At 34.3% G+C, this 22249-nt stretch overlaps 1 protein-coding gene across 2 annotated transcripts in view; it reads left to right on the top strand.

Annotated features, from left to right (window-relative positions):
- LOC129808206 (acetylcholine receptor subunit alpha-like) overlaps positions 1-20287 on the top strand; it is a 170362-nt gene extending 150075 nt beyond the window's left edge. For both annotated transcript variants that reach the window (XM_055857988.1, XM_055857987.1), the window contains exons 8-10: positions 6085-6234; positions 13472-14045; positions 19860-20287. In XM_055857988.1, coding sequence (XP_055713963.1) covers positions 6085-6234; positions 13472-14045; positions 19860-20060 — 925 coding nt within the window. In that variant the 3' untranslated portion in view covers positions 20061-20287. The remainder of the gene's footprint in view (positions 1-6084; positions 6235-13471; positions 14046-19859) is intronic.
- Positions 20288-22249: the final 1962 nt, after the last annotated feature.

Below are 22249 nucleotides of genomic sequence, written 5' to 3'. Positions count from 1 at the left end.
TTCTCACAAGAATAACTTACGAATCTCAGAATTCACATCTAGGACATAAGATGTACCACTTTACTTTTAGTAGTCGAGAGACAGAACCAAGACCGCTATAAGCAGATCATAAGAATTGTGGTTCTATAAAGATTAAGATTAAGATTTGTCTATGGGTCGGTTATATTCCTTGCGGAACCGCTGCACCCAGGCCACTTATTTGGGCCCATTATGCACTCCCCATTCTCCTGTTCTATCTTAACCCCCAAGGCGAGTAAACCTGCTCCATATCACAGTGCTCTGTGTGCGTTCTGATACACACAGTACCGCTTTATATCACGGTAAACCAACCTTGGTTTTGTGGATCTGGGCAGTGAATGAGTATTTGTATTCGACTGAACTCTGCATGTCGAAACTTATTTCCTATACCAACCTCTCTTTTTAGGCGGTTCATTGTCAATGTATTGACATTACTTTTCCATTCATTCACTGGACGAATTCGAGACTATTACAGCAGCTGAAAAATCTGCAGCTGCCCAGTCTCGAACCCTCGACCTCACAGTCACAGAGCCACTGCTCTATCCACTGATCCACTGAGGCCCCGTGGTTCTATAAAACTTTACTTAAAGTATTATACAAGACTAAAGAAGAAAATTTGTCTTTTCTGTATCTTGTTGAAAACAAAAAATGTATTTCTCCAAAAGGTCCTATTAAAGGATTTTATTGAGAAATTCCTTGCGTACGAAAAGCATTTCTTTAAAGGCGTCTACACATTGGGAGCAATTTTCGTCAAAAATTGCGTTTTTGACAGAAATTTGACGTTTCTCCCTACAACGCTACAGGGAATTTCCTTCAAAAAAGCAATTTTTGACAAAAATTGCTCCCAATGTGTAGAGGCCATAAGGGATAATCCTACAGAGATATTCTCCTCGAATACCAGCCAACATTATTTCAAATTCTGTTATTCTTTAATCAGCTGAGGTAAACTTACCCCTTAGTCTAAAGTAAATAATTATTTAGATTAAATAGATTAAATAAATTAAAAGATAATAAGATTGCAAACACAAATAATTCTGAATAATGTGTATCAAACACATATTTAATAAATTAATTGAATCACAAAACCTAAAGTATACAATTGACAAATTGGAGAAATTACTAAAACATTTCCATTATAATCTAAAAAGGGTGAAAAGCATCCTCATTTTGCGAAATGCTCAATCTTGTGGCTTTGAGAAACTTAGACTTGACGAGTTTCCAGATTTACGAAGCTTTTTTCCACTGTGAAAATTTCTTGTATTTTTTATTTAACTGGTTTATAAGCGATTTTAAACGATTTTTTTTAAATCTCTCGAAATACGACCGAAAATATCCGAGGGGTAAATTCAATTTTAGACAAACGTTTCATAACCAGTTAGAACCGATTTAGACTTCTCATAGAATCCAAGACCTTTCCAACATACCAAAACATGATCGCATTTCGTTAACAAATCCACTCTGTAAAACATTTTTAACATTTAATCTTGAAAAAATCTAAAATATATTCAAGCATGAAAAAATCCAAAGATACCTTTAAGAATATTCTTAAAAAAACATGGTTTTTAAGTGAAAGGGGTTGGGAAAAATTAAAAATTAATATTAATGGTCCATGGGTTGACTTATAGCGGGGTGGGGGGTTCTCGGAAAGTCTAGTCGCTGTCTCTAACCGTTTAGACCCTAATTTAGGCCTAATGAAAGGTTTACTGACAGACGAACTAATTATATGTTCGTCGCAGTTCCAAAAACATGGTTTTGGCGTGAAAAAGGAGGGGTGGGGGAAAAATAAGGTGCATTTTAACCGTCCTTGGTTCTTGTATCGACTTATGGGAGCCCCCCGAAAGTTCCAAGTTGGTTTCTCTAACCGTTTGGCCTTTAGAGTTGACGACAGCCGACGGACAAACGGACAGACTGAACAGACCGGACAGACAGACGTACACAGTGTGACATAATTTCCCAGAAATCGTCTAAAACCCTTATGCCGGCTTCAGATTGGAGGCTTAGCCCAGTTCCAGAAGGTCTCAAAAATCTAAATAACAAACAATTGTATTGATTTTTCAAAATCTAATGAATCATTAGCCCTTAATTTTCAATCCCTAACAACGATTTCCTAAAAAATCATGCTTGATGAGGAATTAGAGGAGTTAGGCCAGATAGCTAAGTCTTAGGTCTGAAGCCCGTATTAGATATCTTGAGAAAAATGAGTCTCAGGGGACGACAAGTTAAAATTTTGAGGATAAAAAATTTAAGTAATTACATATACTGCTCCTACCATGGAATTTGAGCAGCAAAATTGTCCAATTAATTAATTTCAATACAATACATTAAGAGTTTGAATTGGCAAATTCTAACTGATTTGAATTAAAATTCGTATCACAAAATTTTGCAATAGTGTTTAATAATAGTGCAATGTAAACTAATTATAATATTTGAAAATAAACAATATTTTGCAATTTTCTGCATCAATGATTGAACCGGTATTTAGTAATTTTGGTAAACTAATGAATGTTGACCGTGTTGACGACTATACCAATTTCAACTGTGTGTTATAAAACATTGAGGTATTTCTAAAAGAGAAAGAGAAAAGCCTAAATTAGATAATTTTAGGTGAGATTTTTGATGTGAGTAAAGTCGAAGTGCCTGTAATATCTATTTGAAACTAAAAATTACACTTTCAATAGCTAAAATACTAAAGTTATAATTTTTTGATATAAAAAATAAATAGGTATCATGCCTTAGGTCATTCTAATCTCTTTTTGTCGTCTATCTTTTCATAATTAAACAGATCAAACACTAAACATTATGGGATTCAGAGGCAGAAATCAAACATTTCAACGCTCATTGGCGACAAATTAATGTGAATCGCATTAAAAATTTAATGAGAAAGTGTGACGACATCGTAAAAGCATAATACTGCAATTTCATATTCCTTTTGATTTTGGTTTATGAAGTTTAAGAGTCCGACTGGACAGCTGAAAAAGTTATTATTTCTTCTTAAATTTGAAGTCTGGGAATTAAAAAAAAAACAATTTTGCAGGATTTGAATTCAATCCGAGGACTAGAAAATTTATGAGGACTATAATAAATAAGACTATTAGGAAGCTCACCTCATAATATTTACTGTTGTTTAAAATGATGCAAATTCTTTCATGAAGAATTTATTTTCCCACATATTTAGTCGCTTTTGATTAAAACATAAAATCGCTTGCTTGCAATAACATAAGCCAGTATAAATAAGTAAAAAGTGCAATTACTCATTTGATTTTCATAAATTTTACTCCATAGAGCTTTTAATATTAGATAATTCTTTTATACTGGATTTTATAAGAATGAAAATGAGATGCGTGAGAAAATAATTAGAAATATTTGAATGCGTATTTGTTAAAGAAACTTTTCCTTTTTCCATTGGGCATGTCCAAGTCATTGAAGAAACTTTGGCAAAATTCATTATTTCAGCAAAATCATGTCTGAAGTAACTTAATTTGAAACTTAGAGAATGCATATAAAACATTTACAATCACATAGTTTGAACTTTTCGTATTTGAATTGCCCTAGCTGAATTATAGTAAAAGTAAAATTGAAAATGAAAAGCTCACTCAGAGTAATTCAAAAACAAATTATCCTAACTCCAAAACTCTTAAAACCACTAATCGTAAAGTAGAAATAATTGAAATTTGTTAAATATTCATTTCCATTTTCATTATACATACATATTCTACTTATTAATACCGTATATGTTACGCAAGAGCTTTAAGTTTTAAAACAAATGTTTAAATGAAGATATTATACTGTCAAGTACGCTAATCCTGATGCTTCGCTATGTGGATCGTTATGACTACGCTAACTAGATAAAATCCACTTAAAATAATATTTTATTTATTTTATAAATTTTCTTTAATATATTTGATACATTTTTTTATATTATGTTTCTTAATGAAACAGTGAATAATTCTAAGGATTTAGAAGAAGTAAAAAAGAATTTCATCAGTCCAAAAACAAGCGTTTAAGTAGCACTCTCCGGAAAACGATCCGGTTACCGCATCTTACGATAATTTACAGCTTACAGAAGAGACGAACTGCTCTACAATGAATACATTTTTGTGCTTTTTATGGCATTTAATAAGCATCTACCGTAACTTTGTGGATTTATTCTTTTAGAACATTCTTGGCACTGAGTTCTAGAACGTTGTAGAAATTATTTACGATCATTTTGGCAATGTTTTCAGATAATTTTTGCAATAATTTTAGATCATTTTCCCTAATGTAATTAACCTTGAATCTCTTTATTTCAGAAATTTTCTCTATATTGGGTTTCAGACTAAGGGTTCAGTTCAGTTCACTGAATTATTTCACAGTTCAAAAAATCACTAATAAGAATTTAGAGAAGCCATATGGTTAAGCCTTAGGTTTGAAGACCATATTATGTATAATAATAAGTAGTAGATATTATAAGAAGTATATACGTACACTAACTTCCAACACTTTCTTTTGAATTATCTTTGCCTCAATCGTCAATTTATATGAAAAATCATTTTAAAGAACGGTTTCTAATCTAATTTCCCGCCCTATGAAGAGTCAAAATAATTTACAAATAACATAGTGAATTTAACTTTTAGTCTTGTAAAGTTCGCAATTTCAGATTTTTCTTTCTTGACTTGCTCAAAAATTCGAATTAATTTTATAACTTAATCTTAAATTTTTTTGTATTTTCAAATATACTTAAATAGAAAGTAATGCCGGCTTTAGACCAGAGGTTTAGCCCAGTTCCTGAAAGTCTCAAATTCACTCCTAAGTCATATTTTCCCAACAAATCTTGACTGATAAGGAATTAGAGAAGTTAAGCCATATAACTAAGCCTTAGGTCTGAAGCCCGTATAAGAATTAAAGTTTAGAGATTAGTAGCAGTTAATCAGGAATTTAATTCACGATAAAAAAACACTTGTATATCGAATGGATTAAAAGCTTATTTATATGGAAAATAGAAAATATTTGCATTGACAAACTAAACAAGATATAGTTTACAAACCTTTCTTTTAAGGGTATCAATACATAGATCTTGCCTTCTAGAATCTTGTATTCAATGAAAAATTGTAATGTTCATAAGTGCCCCCGTGCGATACTACTCCAGCTTGTTCATACGGCGTTATCACACTTGCACATTAAAATTTTAATGTGATTCACATTAATTGTCGCTTGTGAGCGTCCAAATATGTTATTTGTGTCTTTGAGTCACTCAATATTTGGGGTTTTTCTATTTATTGATAAAGAAGTGGGCTTGGCTTGCAAAAATAAGTTTAAATTTACATAAAGCATAAATATTTTTCACATTAAAAAATTAAAGAGAAAATCGCATTAATGCTATAAATCAATTTATATCAAATTTTGCGGACCAAGTCTACCTTTTTATCAACAAATAGATCAAATTTTGAATATAAAATGATTCAAACACACAAATTACACATTTGGACTCTCACCAGCGACAATTAATGTGAATCATATTAAAATTTTAATGTGAAAGTGTGATAACACAGTTACCAATATTCAATGCACTTTAGAAAAAAATGAGAACGGGTTTAGACCTGGTTAGGATTTATTCCTTTTTACTCTTTACTCTTCCTCAGGTATTGAGATCAAATGGACAAATCGATTCAGGGTTTTTCACAATCACTCTTTTCACACAAAATCGGACAAATTTGCACCATGACGGTCAAATGCAGACTAATATCTTTGCAAAAAGACATCATTTTCTTATAGAACTTCAAGATTTTCACTTTACAAAAATAATTCAAAGTGTAAAAAGTATATCTTTATTAATTCCATATTCGCTCTTGGATTATCGCGTTCTAACCAAGAGCGAATATTTACACTGTATAACCTGATAAGTAGTCTAATGCAAAAAAAACCGCAGGAGTTGTCTCTTTTTACAGAAGTGCATTTCTGGATAATCAATCCCGCAAATTCACCTCTTTTTGTTCTTAGAAAAAAATGCTCATGTGCAATAGTTCTTGGTGATTCATTGAGTTATCTGATAGGATTCCTTCTGACCATATCCTGTCTCTTTTTTTGCAGTATATGCGTCACGGTTCTTGTGCTGAATGTTCACTTCCGATCACCACAGACTCATACAATGGCCCCATGGGTTCGGACAGTTTTCATCAATCATCTGCCTAAGCTGCTGGTCATGCGACGTCCTCTCTATCCATATGACCATCGACTGCAGTGAGTATATAGCATTTTTTTTATTGTGGTCTCTCGCTTAGCTCTGGTGGAATTTTTCCTGACCATGCCCTCCCACATGTGGGGAAGACAACAATAGATCGTTGGGGGAAAAAGGGAATTCATATACACTGATTTCGTGGGGAGATAAAACACTGAAATGCACTTTACAATTGATCCAAAATCCATCTATACTCTTTCTGACCTTTTTCAGCACAACTTTTTACCCCTACATCCCTTTAGCTCTCAACTGCATAAACACAATCCTTTTCCCACCTTTGCAAATCTACTCAGACAGAAAACAATTCAATTGAAAATTTATCTCATGTGAATCGGTTAGAACTTGAGAATTGGTAGGAAAAAAAAAGTGATGACATAGAGACAATGTAAAAGACAATCGGTGAAATGGTGGAAATATTTGTGGCATTTTTCTTTCCTTCAAGTCCTTGAAAAGTGGAGACAATATACCAGAAAGAATAAAATGCAAATATTTCATTGTATTTCTTCCACTTGGTTTCACTGAATTTGTTAAATCACTTTCAATTGATTTGTTTTCAATCCACTTTAAAATCAATGTATCTGTGTAAATCTTTACACTTTTTTTTGTATATTTTTACACTTTTTATAAAATTTTTAATTAATTTATTTTGCAAGATATACAAAATTGAGCAGGTTTATTCGATAGTTTGCCCTTATATTGAAGGATTTTCATTACAAAATTATTGGTGAATTCTTTTGTTCCTATGAGACAACTTGGAAAAGTTCTGAGTTTTGTAGAATCGCGATAAAATTGTAGGGGAAAGCGCGCTACCTTCGGACGACTCAAGCTTCGGACAATTCAATTTTATCTCTATGTTCCTTATGGATTTCCCTCATAGACCCAGGGGGGTGACATTAGCTCTGAAAAATGCGACTAGTTTTAGTGTAAATTTTTTCCTGTTTTCGTACATATTTCACGAGATATCTTCAAATCTACGTAGGTTGACAATTTGGGGTTTTCGGTTGCATCTTCCTTATTAAATTGGCTTTTATTTTGTATTAGTATTTTTTACTAATCCATTCTACAATGACAGAAAACAGCTAATAAACTCAAAAATTTTTTCGGCTCGCTAGAAACATATTAGAAACATAGGAAAAGTCATGCCCCTGCATAGACCTTTTCTGAAAATATGAAGCATTGGACTAGCTATAGAAAATGGGGAAAATTCATTTATAACACATTGAAAAAAATTATTTGTGCCAAGCATAAATCGCCCGAAGGTACCGCGCGCTTTCCTCTATTCGGAGAGAGAAATGACAACCTAAGCATCTGGCGGATCGACAAAAATGTGTAAGTTCTGATAAATAGCTTTGATTTAGTCAGATGACCCCAGTTTATGGTAGATGATTCCCCTGCAATCTCACCAAAAGCATTACAAAGGGACCCAGTTAAAATCCTGAAATGGCCAAAATACCGAAAACCAAAAGTTCAAAAGCTAAAAAATCCCGAATAAACAAAATCCCGATTGGACGACGATCCCGAAAAACAAGAATTCCGAAAAGCTAAAATTCAGACGATTCAAAATTCAGAAAAGGTCAAAATTCGAAAACCAAAATTCCGAATTATTAAAAGTGTCATATCTACAAGCGTTTGCTGAAGGGAAAGCGAAATTTTCTGTGTTTTGGGAAATTATTCTACACATTATCCTTCATGTAATTTCACCCCTTTCAGGATTTTGACCATTCATGTTAGAAATTTTGTCTTTCGAAATTTTAACGCATTTGAGATTTCAATTATTCGGGATTTGGGCTTTCGGGTTTGCGACCTATTCGAGATTTTGACCTTTCCGGAATTTGGATTTTGAGATTTTGGCTTTCGCGATTTTGGTTTTTCAGGATTTATGCTCAATCATCAATCATCAATCGGGATTTTGATTTTCATTATTTTGGCTCATTGGAATTTTACCTCTTTCCGAAATTTGGCTTTCGGGATTTTCGCTATTCACTAATTTGAAATATAAATTCAGCAAAACAAAAAGATAAATTTTCATTTAGGTTTTGCTCAAAATGTGTTTAAACAGGCATAATTGCGATAAAATATCAAGACGTCAAGAATTTCAAAACAAGGTTATACATAAAAGCTTAAATTGGACAATATATAATCAATTTGTAAGATTTTTTTTTCAACATTATTCACGTTCAAGAAAGCTTTTACCTTTGCCTTTTATGCAATGCTTCTAAATCTATCAATCGGACTGAAATGCTGATTCTTGCTTTCTTGCACAAAAGCTAGATTTATTTACCCTCTTTTTATCAAATCGAAATGTACAATGCTTACCAAATGTCTGACAGATTTCAATGAACATTAATGTAGGGGAAGGTTTTCAAGCTTCGCACATCTCGCACATAAGTACACTGTTCTTCGAACATCTCATACTTTCCCAAGTCTTTTTTATTGAATCTGATCTAAATTTTTCAAAAAGTGTGATTTAAGATTAGCTAGATTCACTGAAGGAAAGAAAAATATGAAGTGTTTGAACTCAAAGTGTGTGCGAAGGCTGAAAGACTTTCCCTACTGATAAACGAGTTTCACTTAATTATAAATATAAACTTACTAAATAGATAAGTTCGTGCTGCATAAGACTAAAAGCATTTGGGAAAAATCTCACTCGACATCCACTAATGTACTTTTCAACATTTAATTTTTCCTTGAATTCAATTGAATTTTCAAAATGAAATGAAATGCAAATTAAATTGACGTAAGATACTGAACTCCGTGAGAGAGTATTGTGTTTCATCACTCAAATATCAATTTTATACCTGAAAATCTTTGATACCATCCCTAATTGAATTACAACTGACCCGAATTCAACTTCTTGCTGTCATAGTAAATGATTGCATCACTTAAGAAACTTTGCATTTAAGTGTTTTTGACTGTTTTTCCCTTGGAAGGTTTTCCAGTAAATAGGTCAAGAACAGGATAGTCTTGATTGAAAATCCCATTGATGGATGATTTCTCTATTCTATCCATCCACCTCAATACTGAATTATCAGAAACAGAGTTTGTAAGAGATGGTAGTGCTTGAAAAGCAATAGGTTTTGTTTCTTTTTCTTAGTAAAATCATCATTCTAGAGATAGCAAAATTCTCCCTTCTTAACATGGTCCTTTGCCCAATCGTCTGTAAAAACCACTTAAACTGGTTCAACATTTTAGTTAATTTCACTCAAATTACAAAGACGTAACTTTAAAATGCTCAAACTTTGTCAATAATAACAAAATACTCTGTCGATCAATAAGCTTTTTATCTTATTCACCAACTTAATGATATCTTATATTCAGACATAGGATAGATTTTTTTTTCAATATAATCTAGAGGAAGTATTTCAGGCATCGCACACACTTCGGTTTTGAACACTTCATACTTTTACCATATTTCTCTAATATGAAACTGAAATATATTTTGTAGCTATTTTTAAGTCATTTTTCCTGCAAAAATAGATCAGATTTATCAAAGGAATACGGCAAAATATGAAATGTTTAAAGCCAGAGTGCGTTCGAAACCTCAAAACGTTCCCCTATATCACATTAACCCTTTAACGACGAGACACTTTTTACGGACTGAAAATCAACAATAAAAATTAAACTGGGAAACATAATCAATGATAAGTCTTACATCTAACCTTGGAAAATCCAACAAAATCTGATTCGGTGTATTTTGTGTCTCTATGAACGATAGGGACAAAAATAGCCCAAAAATTTAAGTAAAATTTCTGACAATACCAATGAATAATATTTTTTGCTTTAATGAAAAATATTACGTATGAGTATTGTAGTTTTTATTGCCAAAAGGGTTTTGCTTAAAAAAAATTGGAAGTATAAAAAATAAATAAAATGAATTATGAATTTGGGAATTTAAAAATTCGCCATTTTTTAGCATAAATATTTACTCCATAGCGAATAGCTACAGACTTGCAAAAAATATTGTAGATTCCTTCAACCTTCTACTTTATAATTATGTACAGACATAAGAAAAAAATAACTTTAGATAGTCAGGAAAAATTATTTTCTTTATGGGACACCGGTGTTCCAATCGTCCTTAAAGGGTTAAAAAATTCACGGATTAGAAACACTTTCATATTGATTTATTCGTCATGGCTGAACATTTTAAATTTAAGTTTGAGAAGGAAAAATTAGGAACAGTTGACAGCGCCACCTGTGAATGAAAACAGTTCCCCCATGCAGAGAAAAAATTCTATCAGTGTATCAGTGAGATTTTAACTTTTCATTTGTTTTCACTTCGCAATAAAAATATTACTTCAAGAGAAAAGAAGCCATTTAACTCATTAGAGATAGCGAATGATTGGAGACATAATAAAAATAGAAAAAAATAGTGCATATGGTTTCCAGGAGGGGAATTCTGTAACAATATGACAATGTCATATGATAAATTTTCATAATAAATTCAGGAGCAGGACAACATTAAAACCTAATGAGTATCGGATGGCCACTGCAAGAAACTTTATGAAGCTCTTAGTAACTGATATCCTTCGGATTTTCGATTAATTCTTCCAAAATTACAATGCAAACATTGGTAATTTATCATATGACATTGTCATACTCTTACAGAATTCCCCTACAGGCTAATGAAAATTTGCGGAACTAAATTAAAACAATCAAGTGTCAGAGAGTTAATTAGACTTCTCATTTAAAAATAAAAGTTATTTACTTGCCCACGTACATGAATAGTTTAAATATTTCAATTATAAGTTATGGTAATTAATTTTAAATCAGGAGAATGTGAATTGATTCCGATGGCAATGTGTGAACATGCTGGAAGAGAGCTTGCAAGAGTTTTCAGGCGAAAAATGATCTATTCTCGAGAGAGATTGCTCCTAAGAACATAGCACTCAATAAATAATTCATTCAAGTGCAATTTGAGGAACAAGTCGATATATCTTATTTTCAAATGGAAGAGGCACTGGATATTCCCTAAAGGACTTTTTGGGATATCATCCATTAGTAAAATTGAGTAACTTTTGAGTGCATGGTATTACATAGGACAGGATGTACTTGTCCTATATTTAGAGTCCTAATGTCAGGTATAAGGAAAGTTTAGATCTAAATTTGAAACAGGGTTTAAAGGTTTAAAAACACAAATGCACTTGATTGAAATTTCCGAATAGATTATGCAAATTAAGACTGAATGAAATATTGAGTCATATATATTGCAAAAGAGAAATTTAATCTAATTTGAATTGCAAAATAGAAAGTCAAAACCAAACTTAATTTCAATGATCTGAAAAATTCTCGTACTTTAGCAAAGCTCTACGATGAATCATTTAAAAATTATTGATTCACAATTCATTTAAACCATCAGAGAGAAGGATAAAGTAAGCTTGAAGTCCTTGGGTCACTTATCTTTGGGTAAAAAGGACCTTTCGGATACCCAAAGTTATTATTTCTCTCTCTGCTTGTCCTCTAAATGTCGCAACGTTTCCATTTATCCTAAAATCTAATCAATTTAGATTAGCGGTTTAATATATTAAATAAGTTGAAAGATATTAGATTATCGAATCTATAAAGTTTGTATTTCTCTGTATTGATCTTTGATCTTGAAACGCCGTGACTAGGAATGATTCACCGATTTTTTAGTATAAGGACGATATGTGTGCTTAAGTAATCTGCAAAACCAAGGAGAGATTAGAGTAAAAATCGAAGATTTGTATATACTGCTCTCTCTGTAAAGTTCGAGCAGTAAAATTCCATGTAGGTGGGAGACTAAAGTAGGGTAAATTAAGCTAATTCAAAACCTACTCCAAATGGAATTTTTCGCTACTCCAAATGGAAACATCATTGTTTTCACGATAAATACAGTACTAAATTATAATATTTATTTATTTTCTATACCTCAGTTTTATTATTTAGTTAATTTTGCTCCAAATCAAGCGAAAATCCATTTATATTCACAAATTTTAATTTGTTAATTTTTCAGAAAAATTAAAAGTGTACCTTTTCACCATCGAATTTTTCATCGATCGACCATGTTTTCCAATGAAAAACACAATGAGGTGACTGTTGTTTATTCGTTTTGTTTAACATTTAATGTTACATTTGTGGCTGGTTTTAGTTAAATTAAGTGCTAATCTTTATTCTTAATGATACGTGAAATTATCAAATGAAATAATCACCTATTTCGTGAATAAAAAGGGTATTTCTGAAGTGTCTGCAAATGCTTCAATAGGAAATCCTGGAAATATGATTTTTTTTAAGAGATTTTCTTATTGTTTTAGATGGGGAAGGAGAAAAGACTAGGAATAAGAACAAATCATGCACTCAAGAGCAATTCAACAAGGTTTTGGAAGCCTTTCGTCGCGGTTTCACTTACACTGTTTGTCTCCAATTAGAAACTTTCCCTTGTCTCCATTTGGATTAATATGTTTCCAATTGAAGCATTTTACGCTCGCGTATTTTTCTTGTATTTAGGAAGTTTTCACATTATATCTAAAGAATTTCCACTGAACAGTAACATTCTAGAAGAGTCAAGGAGCAAATTTTGTAATTCTCCTCAGAAAAAATATGAACTTAATGTGTTGAATCTTCTGCCAAAGTTAAAGCGCCTAGAAATGGTTTTGAATTAAGACATTTACCCTATCGACAAAATACACAAGTCATTGTATGGATGATTTTTATATTTGTAGAATTTTAACCAATCTATTTTTTGCTTATTATAAATTTAATGTGTCAGGAAAATTTCCAAAAGAACTTTCCGAGAATAAAATTAGGGGAAAGTTCCCATGCTTCGTACGATCCCAAGCTTCGTAATGACTAATTTTTTCCTATGTTTCTCAATAAATATGGTTCATCGCACCTTTAAAAAAACTTGGGGAAAACTGTGTTAAAAAGCGCCTACACTGAGAAAAAGGGGGTGCGATTAACTTTTTTTCCTCGTAACTTTAACACTTTTCAAGTGTAAAAATATATCAACATTTTTTATGTTAATTTTACACCTTTTTAAGTGTAAAATTAGTATGAAAAAGGGTAACTTTAACCCCTAATACACCTAAAAGGGTAATATTTACACCGATTTCGGATCAATAATGCAGGATAAAATTAACATTTCCGGAATGTTATTTTAACTTTTTCGGATTTCTTTCAGTGTAGATTTTAATTTAGTTTTTACGAAGCTTGGGATCGTACGAAATAAGGGCACTTTTCCCAATGTGCCTCCCCATGAACTGCTATCTAATGGTTCTGTTTAAGCTCCCATCGGTACATGGTGAGAACGTGCAATGGGCTGGAACTGAGGGACCCCATTCCGCCATTGCCACCATCTGTGGCACTAACGAACTTCGATCCCAGCCTCTTGTTGGATCACCATCTGCTGGACTCAAGTGATCCACTGGGTCTGGGTTCGTGCAAGCTTCATGGAGACTCAGGACCCTGTTCCCCACGTCGACACCATCATCATCGCCATCTGCTGGATGAGCTGCCACTCACCTTCCAGACGGATCTGCTGGACGGATCGACAGAGCCTCTATCCATTGCTACACTGACACCATCACGGCGTCATCAGCACGTGTCCACAGTGGATACCGTACTATCACCTAATCTGCCACCGCCACCACCGCCTACAATAGCGGCTGGTGTCGCTTCACAAACCACTGCCACGGACCCAAGCGCACCCTGTAGCTCCGGCACCGCTGACGTACCACCGGCGCCAGGGACCAGCCACTCTCGACGCCATCGGTGGCATACCTGCCCAGAACTACACAAGGCCATGGACGGCGTTACGTACATCGCCGACCACACCAAAAAGGAAGAGGAGAGTACGAGGGTGAGTTGAGTACCTAAATTACTCTTTCTAACGCTTTTAACCTCTTATTCTCATCAAACAAAACAACTAAACTAGCGGGAAAATGGCTAGGATTAACTCTTTCCGGACCACAACATATCCAGCGAAGAATTTCAGTAAAACTCACTTCATTGTAACTCTTAGTGGTCAAATATGCTAGTTTTACAGAGAAAGAATTTTTTCCTCCTCTGGGAAATTGAAAAACTCAAGGGTACTCTCGTCCCCAAAAGAACGCAAAGGATACAAACTTCAATTTTCCCAAAGCCAATATTATCGATTTCGTAAACTATTTGTGCGTTTCAAAGGACTCCTTTATAATGTTGTTCACTAAAACAAGAAGAATTATTGGCCAGTATCTTGTGGGATGTCCAGGAAGTGCTAAAAAAAGACACCCAGCTCCTGCTTATAAACAGATTCCTCATAATATTTTACACATAACACTTTAAAACACATTTCTTTCAACACGATGTTATTGCAGACACATTAAGCTTTCTCAAAAGCATAAAAGACACTTCCTGCACAATCAGAATTCACCAAAATCAGGAAGAATAGGAAAAACTTCCTTGAAAACAATCTCCCTCGCTGCCAAATGTCAAAATTATCGGCCATATTGGCAAAAATGTCGCTCCCGCTTGGAATTTTGTTACAAGGTTGGTGTCAAATAGCAAATGGCGGGCATTGGCGGGATAACCTTACATTTGACCTCTAGATTTTTGGGGACGAGAGTACCCATCAACTTTGAACAAGTTTTTTGAAAATTTAAGAAAAAATTGTTTTTCGAATTTATGCAATCTGTAATTGTTAGTTATCATACCTATTGGCCCCGAGAGGTTTTTCCTTATTCGGCGGGTCTAGAAATATCAAAAAAGTCACAATATCTCCAAGGAAGCAGAAAATCAAAAATTCACGATTTTTGTCCAAAAATATCTAAGCTCAGGAGTTAATTAGAATCCTGCAAAAAATATCCTAGATTTGGAAATCCTTATAGTTTGTACTTATCCAGAAGAATCGGATTTTTATCGATTCTAGATAGTCTAAAAAGATTGTTGTTTCCATGGATACCCAGTGTGTCCCAAAGGAGACGAAAGAGTTAAGGGGAAATGGTGTGGTGTCTGAGTTGTTTGATATTGTTCATAACTTAAATGCCTTTTACTAAAACCTAACTTCAATACTCTTACGCTTGTAAATCTGATCTCCTCCATTGTACTGCTTTCAATCGGAAAGGAAACCCATTCTTTTCAGTTTCAATTCAATCCAAAATTATTGTCTTAAGTTTGTCCATTGCCTGAGAGATTTATTTTTATTTGAGCCGGCCTTCTACAAAATTTCATCAGACTGTAAAATCTAACATTACAAGATGCACGTCAATTTGAGGAGGCAATGGACATGAAAATTTAATGATTGTAGTTGATTCATGTGTGATATGTCGACAGCTGAATCATGCACTTTAACCCTGTCATTCAGTGACATCTCCGTGATTTTCTGACCCAGTAACCTCCTTGATTCATCTACTCATCATCCCAGCAAGTCATCCGGATGTTGGTACAATTGATGTGAAAGCATCCTGAAAGGTTTTATTGGACGAAACCTTTATCAAATTGATATTGAATCGATGTTCTCTGTTTTGGATTGTCATTATTGAGAAATATTAAAAAGTCACTCCAGTTTATAGATGGAAAATGTTAGAGAAAATAATTTATAAGGACTTATGATGAGGTAAAAAATACTTCACATGACGTTTACACTTAAGAAAAACGTAATTTTTACGTTTTTACATTTTTAATTCCAAAAATTACCTCCTTCTTTCAATTACATTTTACATCAAACAGCAGAAGTAATATAATCAATTGATTTTTTGCAAAAAAAAAATTATTAGTTCAGTTCAGTGAGATGAGATCACGTTTATCAGAGATTCAAAGAACTTTCCAACGAATCCTAAAATGTCTAAATCGGTTAAGAAATACTTGCTCTAACTCCAAAGTTTTGTTCTTGAAAAGCGTAATTTGAAATGATTCAAAACCATTTTCGTCCATGATCCAGAAATCACTTATATTAACCTTCGGTGTGCAGCGTGTTTTTGAAAAGGAAAATGATGAGGGGAAATGAATAAATGAAGGTTTGCACAGAAGAAGCTTCAAACGATGTGAATTTTCTCTTTGTTTGCAATAAGCTGCTTCCTCGACTTTCAGCCACAGTATCATATGGCTAAACCTGGTATTACTATGGTTATTTAAAATATTATAAGATCCATTAAACGTCGGCGAAAAGAGCAGCTGAGAAAAAATGGTTTTCTTCCTCAACGTTTCGAATCAGGCTCCAAGCCTTAATCAGTGGTCAAATCTATTCTTTTCTTACACTGAGAGAAATCCGAAAAAGTTAAAATAATATTCCGGAAATGTTAATTTTACCCTGCAGTATTGATCAGAAAACGGTGTAAATATTACCCTTAAAAGGTGTAAAATTAACATTAAAAAATGTTGATATATTTTTACACCCAAAAGTGTTTAGAGTAATGACGAAAAAATGTTAATCGCAGCCTCTTTTTTTCTGAGTTTATGAAGAGGAAAGTCTGGAGCCCAACCGAAAGCTTTTGGAAAAATTGATTTTTCTTAGCTGCTCCTTCCCCCAACGCTTACCGAATCTGATAATAGTTAATTTACTCATCGGAACAACACCAACAAAACGTAATTCTAAACGTCTGTGCTAAATCCTAATTCCTGTAGCTGTGAGCACAGAGAAATTTTCAATGATGCGCATTCAAACGTTTTTGAGCATATCCGGCTCCGTGCAGAGGTGCGCAAAAACCGTTGAAACCAAAAAAACGTCAAAATAAGTTTGTTCAGGTAGCGTTTTTACCATTGACACATAAGTTTCATTTGACGTTTGTTCGGTTTCAAACGATTCTTGCACACCTCTGCCGTAGAGTTAGTGGGAAAATGATGGAAATTTAGTTATTAATAATCGTGTCGAGGCCTAAAATTAGGTTTGTCTTGCCCAAAAACGAGCCACGTGAATGGCAAGCGGACTTGCCATTGGTCAAGTGGTTTGACAGAGTGGCAAAAGCTTTTGCGAGACTTCAGCCTTGCTTTTGGTTTTTTGTGACCATGGAGAAGATGCTTCAAATCATTATGAAGAAGTCAAATCATTCATTTGATTATACAGTAGACTTTCACTCAATCGGCTCTTTCTCAATCGGGCGACAAATTTTGTTGACAATTTTTACGTTTAATTATGAAGCTAATTCGCTCAAATTCGCTGTAGTTCTTCCTATTTTATCGTGATTCTTTATAATTGAGCGCTTTTTGTGGAATTTACAAAGGCTTTGACGCTCAATTCTATCGCTAAACCGGATGACATTTTGTCCCATATTCCCGATTGAGAGAGAGTCTACTGTAATTACGTTAGGCCCGTTAGGCCTTCTCTCGACTTAAGTCATAGGTGTGACTAGTGTACAATCCTTTTTAATTGACTGGATATCAAAAGAAAGACGTCCGGTTGTAAAATATAAAAATCCCTTACCCTTCGAAAAACCGGGATTAAACTCTAAAAGGGACAGATAATCCTAACCGGCTTATGTAGGTGAGATTCTTAACGTGAGCTAACTCGGAGTGCATGCAAATTCGATTTAGAGCTGAAATTGTGAGTCGCCATTTAGTTATCTTGAATCAAATGCGTGAAATTATACAAATTTTGTATTTAAACCAAAATATCAAGGATTTGGATAAACTGGCACAAAAGTAATATATGGGTGAAATGTAGACGAGAATGTTCTCTATAATTTTCCCATAGAACATGATCTCATCGATTACTCAGAAGCCAAGATAAGGGAGGTTTTTTGTTTCTTAACTCGTTTTTTCATCCAGAGTGCCCCAAGTAGTCATTTGTTGAACTTCAACTATATCAAAGAATTGTTGTATTTTGTGGGACTTTCCATTTAAAACCCTATTTTAAGTGTCTTGGTGGAGTAGAGGCAGTCAAATTGGCATCTGAGTGATTTCAAAGCGTTATTATGGGAAAAATCAATTTTTTCACACTTAAACGGCAAAATCGGAGTGATAGCGTAGTCTGAGCGGAAAATGATGTATGGACGAAATGTAGAGACAAATGTCCTCTACAATTATGTCGAAGTAATCATCAAAATCGGTTCAGCGACAGTCGAGATAATTGAGGTTATGTGATATTAAAATTGGTTTTTCGACTGTGGCGCTACTGGTGTTGGTCCCACGAAGTTCAAATATTCTAGAAAGTTGTAGCATTTGGTGAGACCTTTCGTTTAAGCCCTCATTCATCAAAATCGGTCACATAGAACCGGAGATATGATTTTTTGAATTTCGTGAACTTTGACCCCTCATATCTCCGGTTCTGTTTTAACCACAGCGCACATTTGCACCATTTTGGAAACGTCCTAGACTGGATTACAACATACTAAAATTTCATTAACTTGCACAATGCCGTTTTTGAGAAAAATGTCTTTGAATTTCGATGAATTTTGACGCTATTACAGCGCCACCTGTGGTGAATTTATGAACTTCCATCTGAAAGTGCTCATCGAGACGAAACCAAAAAGGTAAAATTTATGTCGCTATGTTAATTAGAACCGGAGATAGAGGCCGGTCAATGTTCGAACTTTGACCCCTTATAGCTCGGGTCAGGGGTTATGGATCGACTTAAGGTTTTTTTTGTTTGATAGGTATAATCAACGGCTACAACATATTAAAATTTCAGCCCGATTGCATAAGGAATTTTTGAGTTATTTAACTTTTAAGATTTAAAAATTTTCTTTTTAATAATAGCACCCCTAGCGGTGGTTTTATGAACTTGCGATGTTAGAAGAGGAAGTGGCATTTCACGAGAGCTTTCCAAAAAGCCCTCATTTTTTAAATTCTGACAATTAGAACCGGAGTTATGGCCATTTTAAGAAATTTTTTTTGGACCCTTATAGCTCGGGTCAGGGAGGTCGGGGGACCTTAAGTTTGGTATTGATGGAAAGCTCTAAGGCCCAGCTATAACATACTAAAATTTGAGCCCGCTCGATGCCATAGGGGCGGAGCTATTGAGAAAACAAAAAAAGGGGGGTCTTCAAAATGGCGGAAGGAGGGGTGGGGGGTGGGGGGTCAATGCACCATGTTGCAATTTTCATACGATATTTAACCTTTGCCGAAAACCGCAAGTCGATATCTTTTTTAGTTTAGGAGCTATTAAGCTCCAAAGAGCGGCCGGACGGCCGGCCGGCCGGGAACGTAACTTAGCCCCCCATATATTCGTGATCAGGAAGTGCTGAAACACATTTTGGCCAAGTTTGAGGTCGATCGGAGGACATGAAATTTTGTTAGGATTATAGTAGGTGAGATTGTTAAGAATCTCACCTAATATCAAAAAGGGAGAGATTTTCTTTGCTTCGCCGTAAGACTTCGACAGTGTCTCAAACTTGACATTCAATCATTTTCAACCGTTTGTCCCAATCGGGGTCGCAGGCCCAGGACATTCAGGTTTAATACATGCCTATCGATCCTCCAGTTCCGTCACTTCAGGAAGATGTTCGCGGTCGATCCTAAGGTGCTCGAAGGCAAGATATTGAATTTGGTTCAGCCACCTTGTCCTAGGTCTGCCCCGATACTGACGCCTCCTGACAATGACTTGAATAACTTTTCTGGGGAATCTTACAGTCTGACTAGTAAAATATACCTGTCAATAGCCGTATATCCAATTATATATGTGTTGCTCGCAAGAAATATAGCCTTACAAGAAAAAAAAACAATTATGAAAGCAACATGAATGTTTCTTTCGGTCATTTAGGTAAAGGAGGACTGGAAGTTTGTGGCCATGGTGCTGGACAGACTCTTCCTCTGGATCTTTACGATAGCTGTCGTCGTGGGCACAGCCGGGATCATCCTCCAGGCGCCAACACTGTACGACACTCGCGTGCCCATCGACATCAAAATGTCCGAAATTGCAACGACCACCGCAAAGCCTCATATCGCGCGACCCGTCTTATAAGCGAGTAAGAGGCGTAGCACCGCGGACACGTAAGTTAGATAACAATTTATTTGACGACATTACACTCACGAATAATAATGGGAGAAATAATATAGCCTCCCAGGCGAAATTTTTCCAACACACAAATGCCAGAGAATTGTCAGGAAATTCATATGGGACGATTTCCACTAGATAAAAAAGAAGTTCTTCGTTTAAAGAGAAAAGCTAAGGAGACAAAAAAAAGAAAACCCTCAAGAAAGTGATCAAAAATGCCTGAAGGAGAATTTCTCTTATTTCCCCTGCAATTTACGTGACTATTCTTTAAGTATTCAGTTCACGGGGGAATTTTCTAAATGCAATCGAAATGGAAAATTCTATCTCTTGCTATGTCAGTATTATTTGTTAAATTCCGACAGATAGATTTTTTGCCTCTAGAACAGCGATGTTGATGTACGGTTATAAAATATTTGTATTTGATACTTTTAGTTTTATCTTTGTTTACATTTTGTTTACTCTTTCTTCTTGGAAAACTTGACCATACACAGTATAAAGGAAAGATTTTATAAAATATGTAAAGCTTGCAGAGGATTTAATAATTTGTTCAAACTGATACAAAAATGTCGATGGTGTTTAAAAAACTTTTTGGGGAGAAATTCAAAGGGAATCTTTGGATTTACTTTCTAACGGCGTTATCACACTTGCACATTAAAATTTTAATGGGATTTACATTAATTGTCGCTTGTTAGAGTCCAAATATGTTATTTGTGTCTTTGAATCACTTAATATTTGGGGTTTTTCTGTTTATTGATAGGGTAGGGTTCGCCACCTTAAGGTTTTGTACCCTTGTAATTCTTACAATTTTTGTCGAAATAAAAAGAAATTTTCTGTACAAGTGCTTTGAAGCATTGTCTCTCTAATGAACCAGGAGACTTTCCGGGAATTTTTGGGCATCTAGTTGAAAAAATACATTTCCTGCAACAATGCATGTTTCAGTACTTTTCGCCACTTTGTAAACACTTTTTCGCCACTGTGTAAGCACTTTTTCGCCACTTGTTTTTAATTGGTTTTCAGGAAACAGCAGCTTTCGAAAACCCGCAAAAGCACATTGCACAGTACTTTTCTTATTTAACACCTATATTAGACAATTATTAGAGTATTTCGAATGATTTTTTGCACATTTTTTGTTTGCGACAAAAATCAATTGACAATTACGTCTGTTTCAACTAAATTCCGCGAGGAGCGCCACTTGTAAAATGCTTGGAAAAATGAGTGGCGAAAAGTACTTACACAACCGAAAAAAATAAGCCCTATTTCACCACATCCGTATTTCTTTATTTTTTTTGGAAAACATTATTAAATAATTATATTAGAGCGAAGCTTAGTTAATAACAAAGTTACTTTCAGTGAAAAAATATCAAATACTGTACTGCAAAAACATAAAATATTGCAAGACACTTTGTCTGAGCGTTGACAAGTTTATTAAGAACTCCATATTTTTTTGGTGACTGTTCACCTTGTCGACAATTTCTTCAATTAACTTGCAAATAATCTAGTCGGTGGACCACCAGTTATGGTTTTCTGATCCGTTGGACTAGAGGTTACGAAGTAATAGTCATTTCGTAGTTCCATGAGCTCATAATTCCCTGAAAAAGTGATTTTATTTGTAGGTGGCGAAAAAGTGCTTACTGGCGAAAAAGTACTGACTCTACCCTAAAGAAGTGGACTTAGCCTGCAAAAATAAGTTTAAATTTACATAAAGCATAAATATTTTTCACATTAAAAAATTAAAGGGAAAATCGCATTAATTTTTCGCATTAATGCTATAAATCAATTTATAACAAATTTTGCGGTCCAAGTCTACCTTTTTATCAACAAATAGATCGAATTTTGAATATAAAATGATTCAAACACACAAATTACACATTTGGACTCTCACCAGCGACAATTAATGTGAATCATATTAAAATTTTAATGTGCAAATGTGATAACACAGTAAAACATGCTATTTTTTGATTACGAGTAATTAATAAGCAGGGATTGTTTAAATTTTCTAAGTTTAGCCTTAAAAAAAACCTAACCTCACAATATTTTTAATATCATCCAAGGCTCACTGAATTTCGTTCAACGCTAAATCTTTCCGCCTGAATAGAGTTACTCATAAAGTGACACAATTCATCAGGGAATGACTAAGTTTTAACCTCAAACACTCT

The sequence above is a fragment of the Phlebotomus papatasi genome, chromosome 3 (genome assembly GCF_024763615.1).
Source record: "Phlebotomus papatasi isolate M1 chromosome 3, Ppap_2.1, whole genome shotgun sequence".
NCBI classification, from domain to species: Eukaryota; Metazoa; Arthropoda; class Insecta; order Diptera; family Psychodidae; genus Phlebotomus; species Phlebotomus papatasi.
The sequence above is the reverse complement of the archived record's forward strand: the minus strand, read 5'-3'. Positions and strand labels throughout refer to the sequence as shown.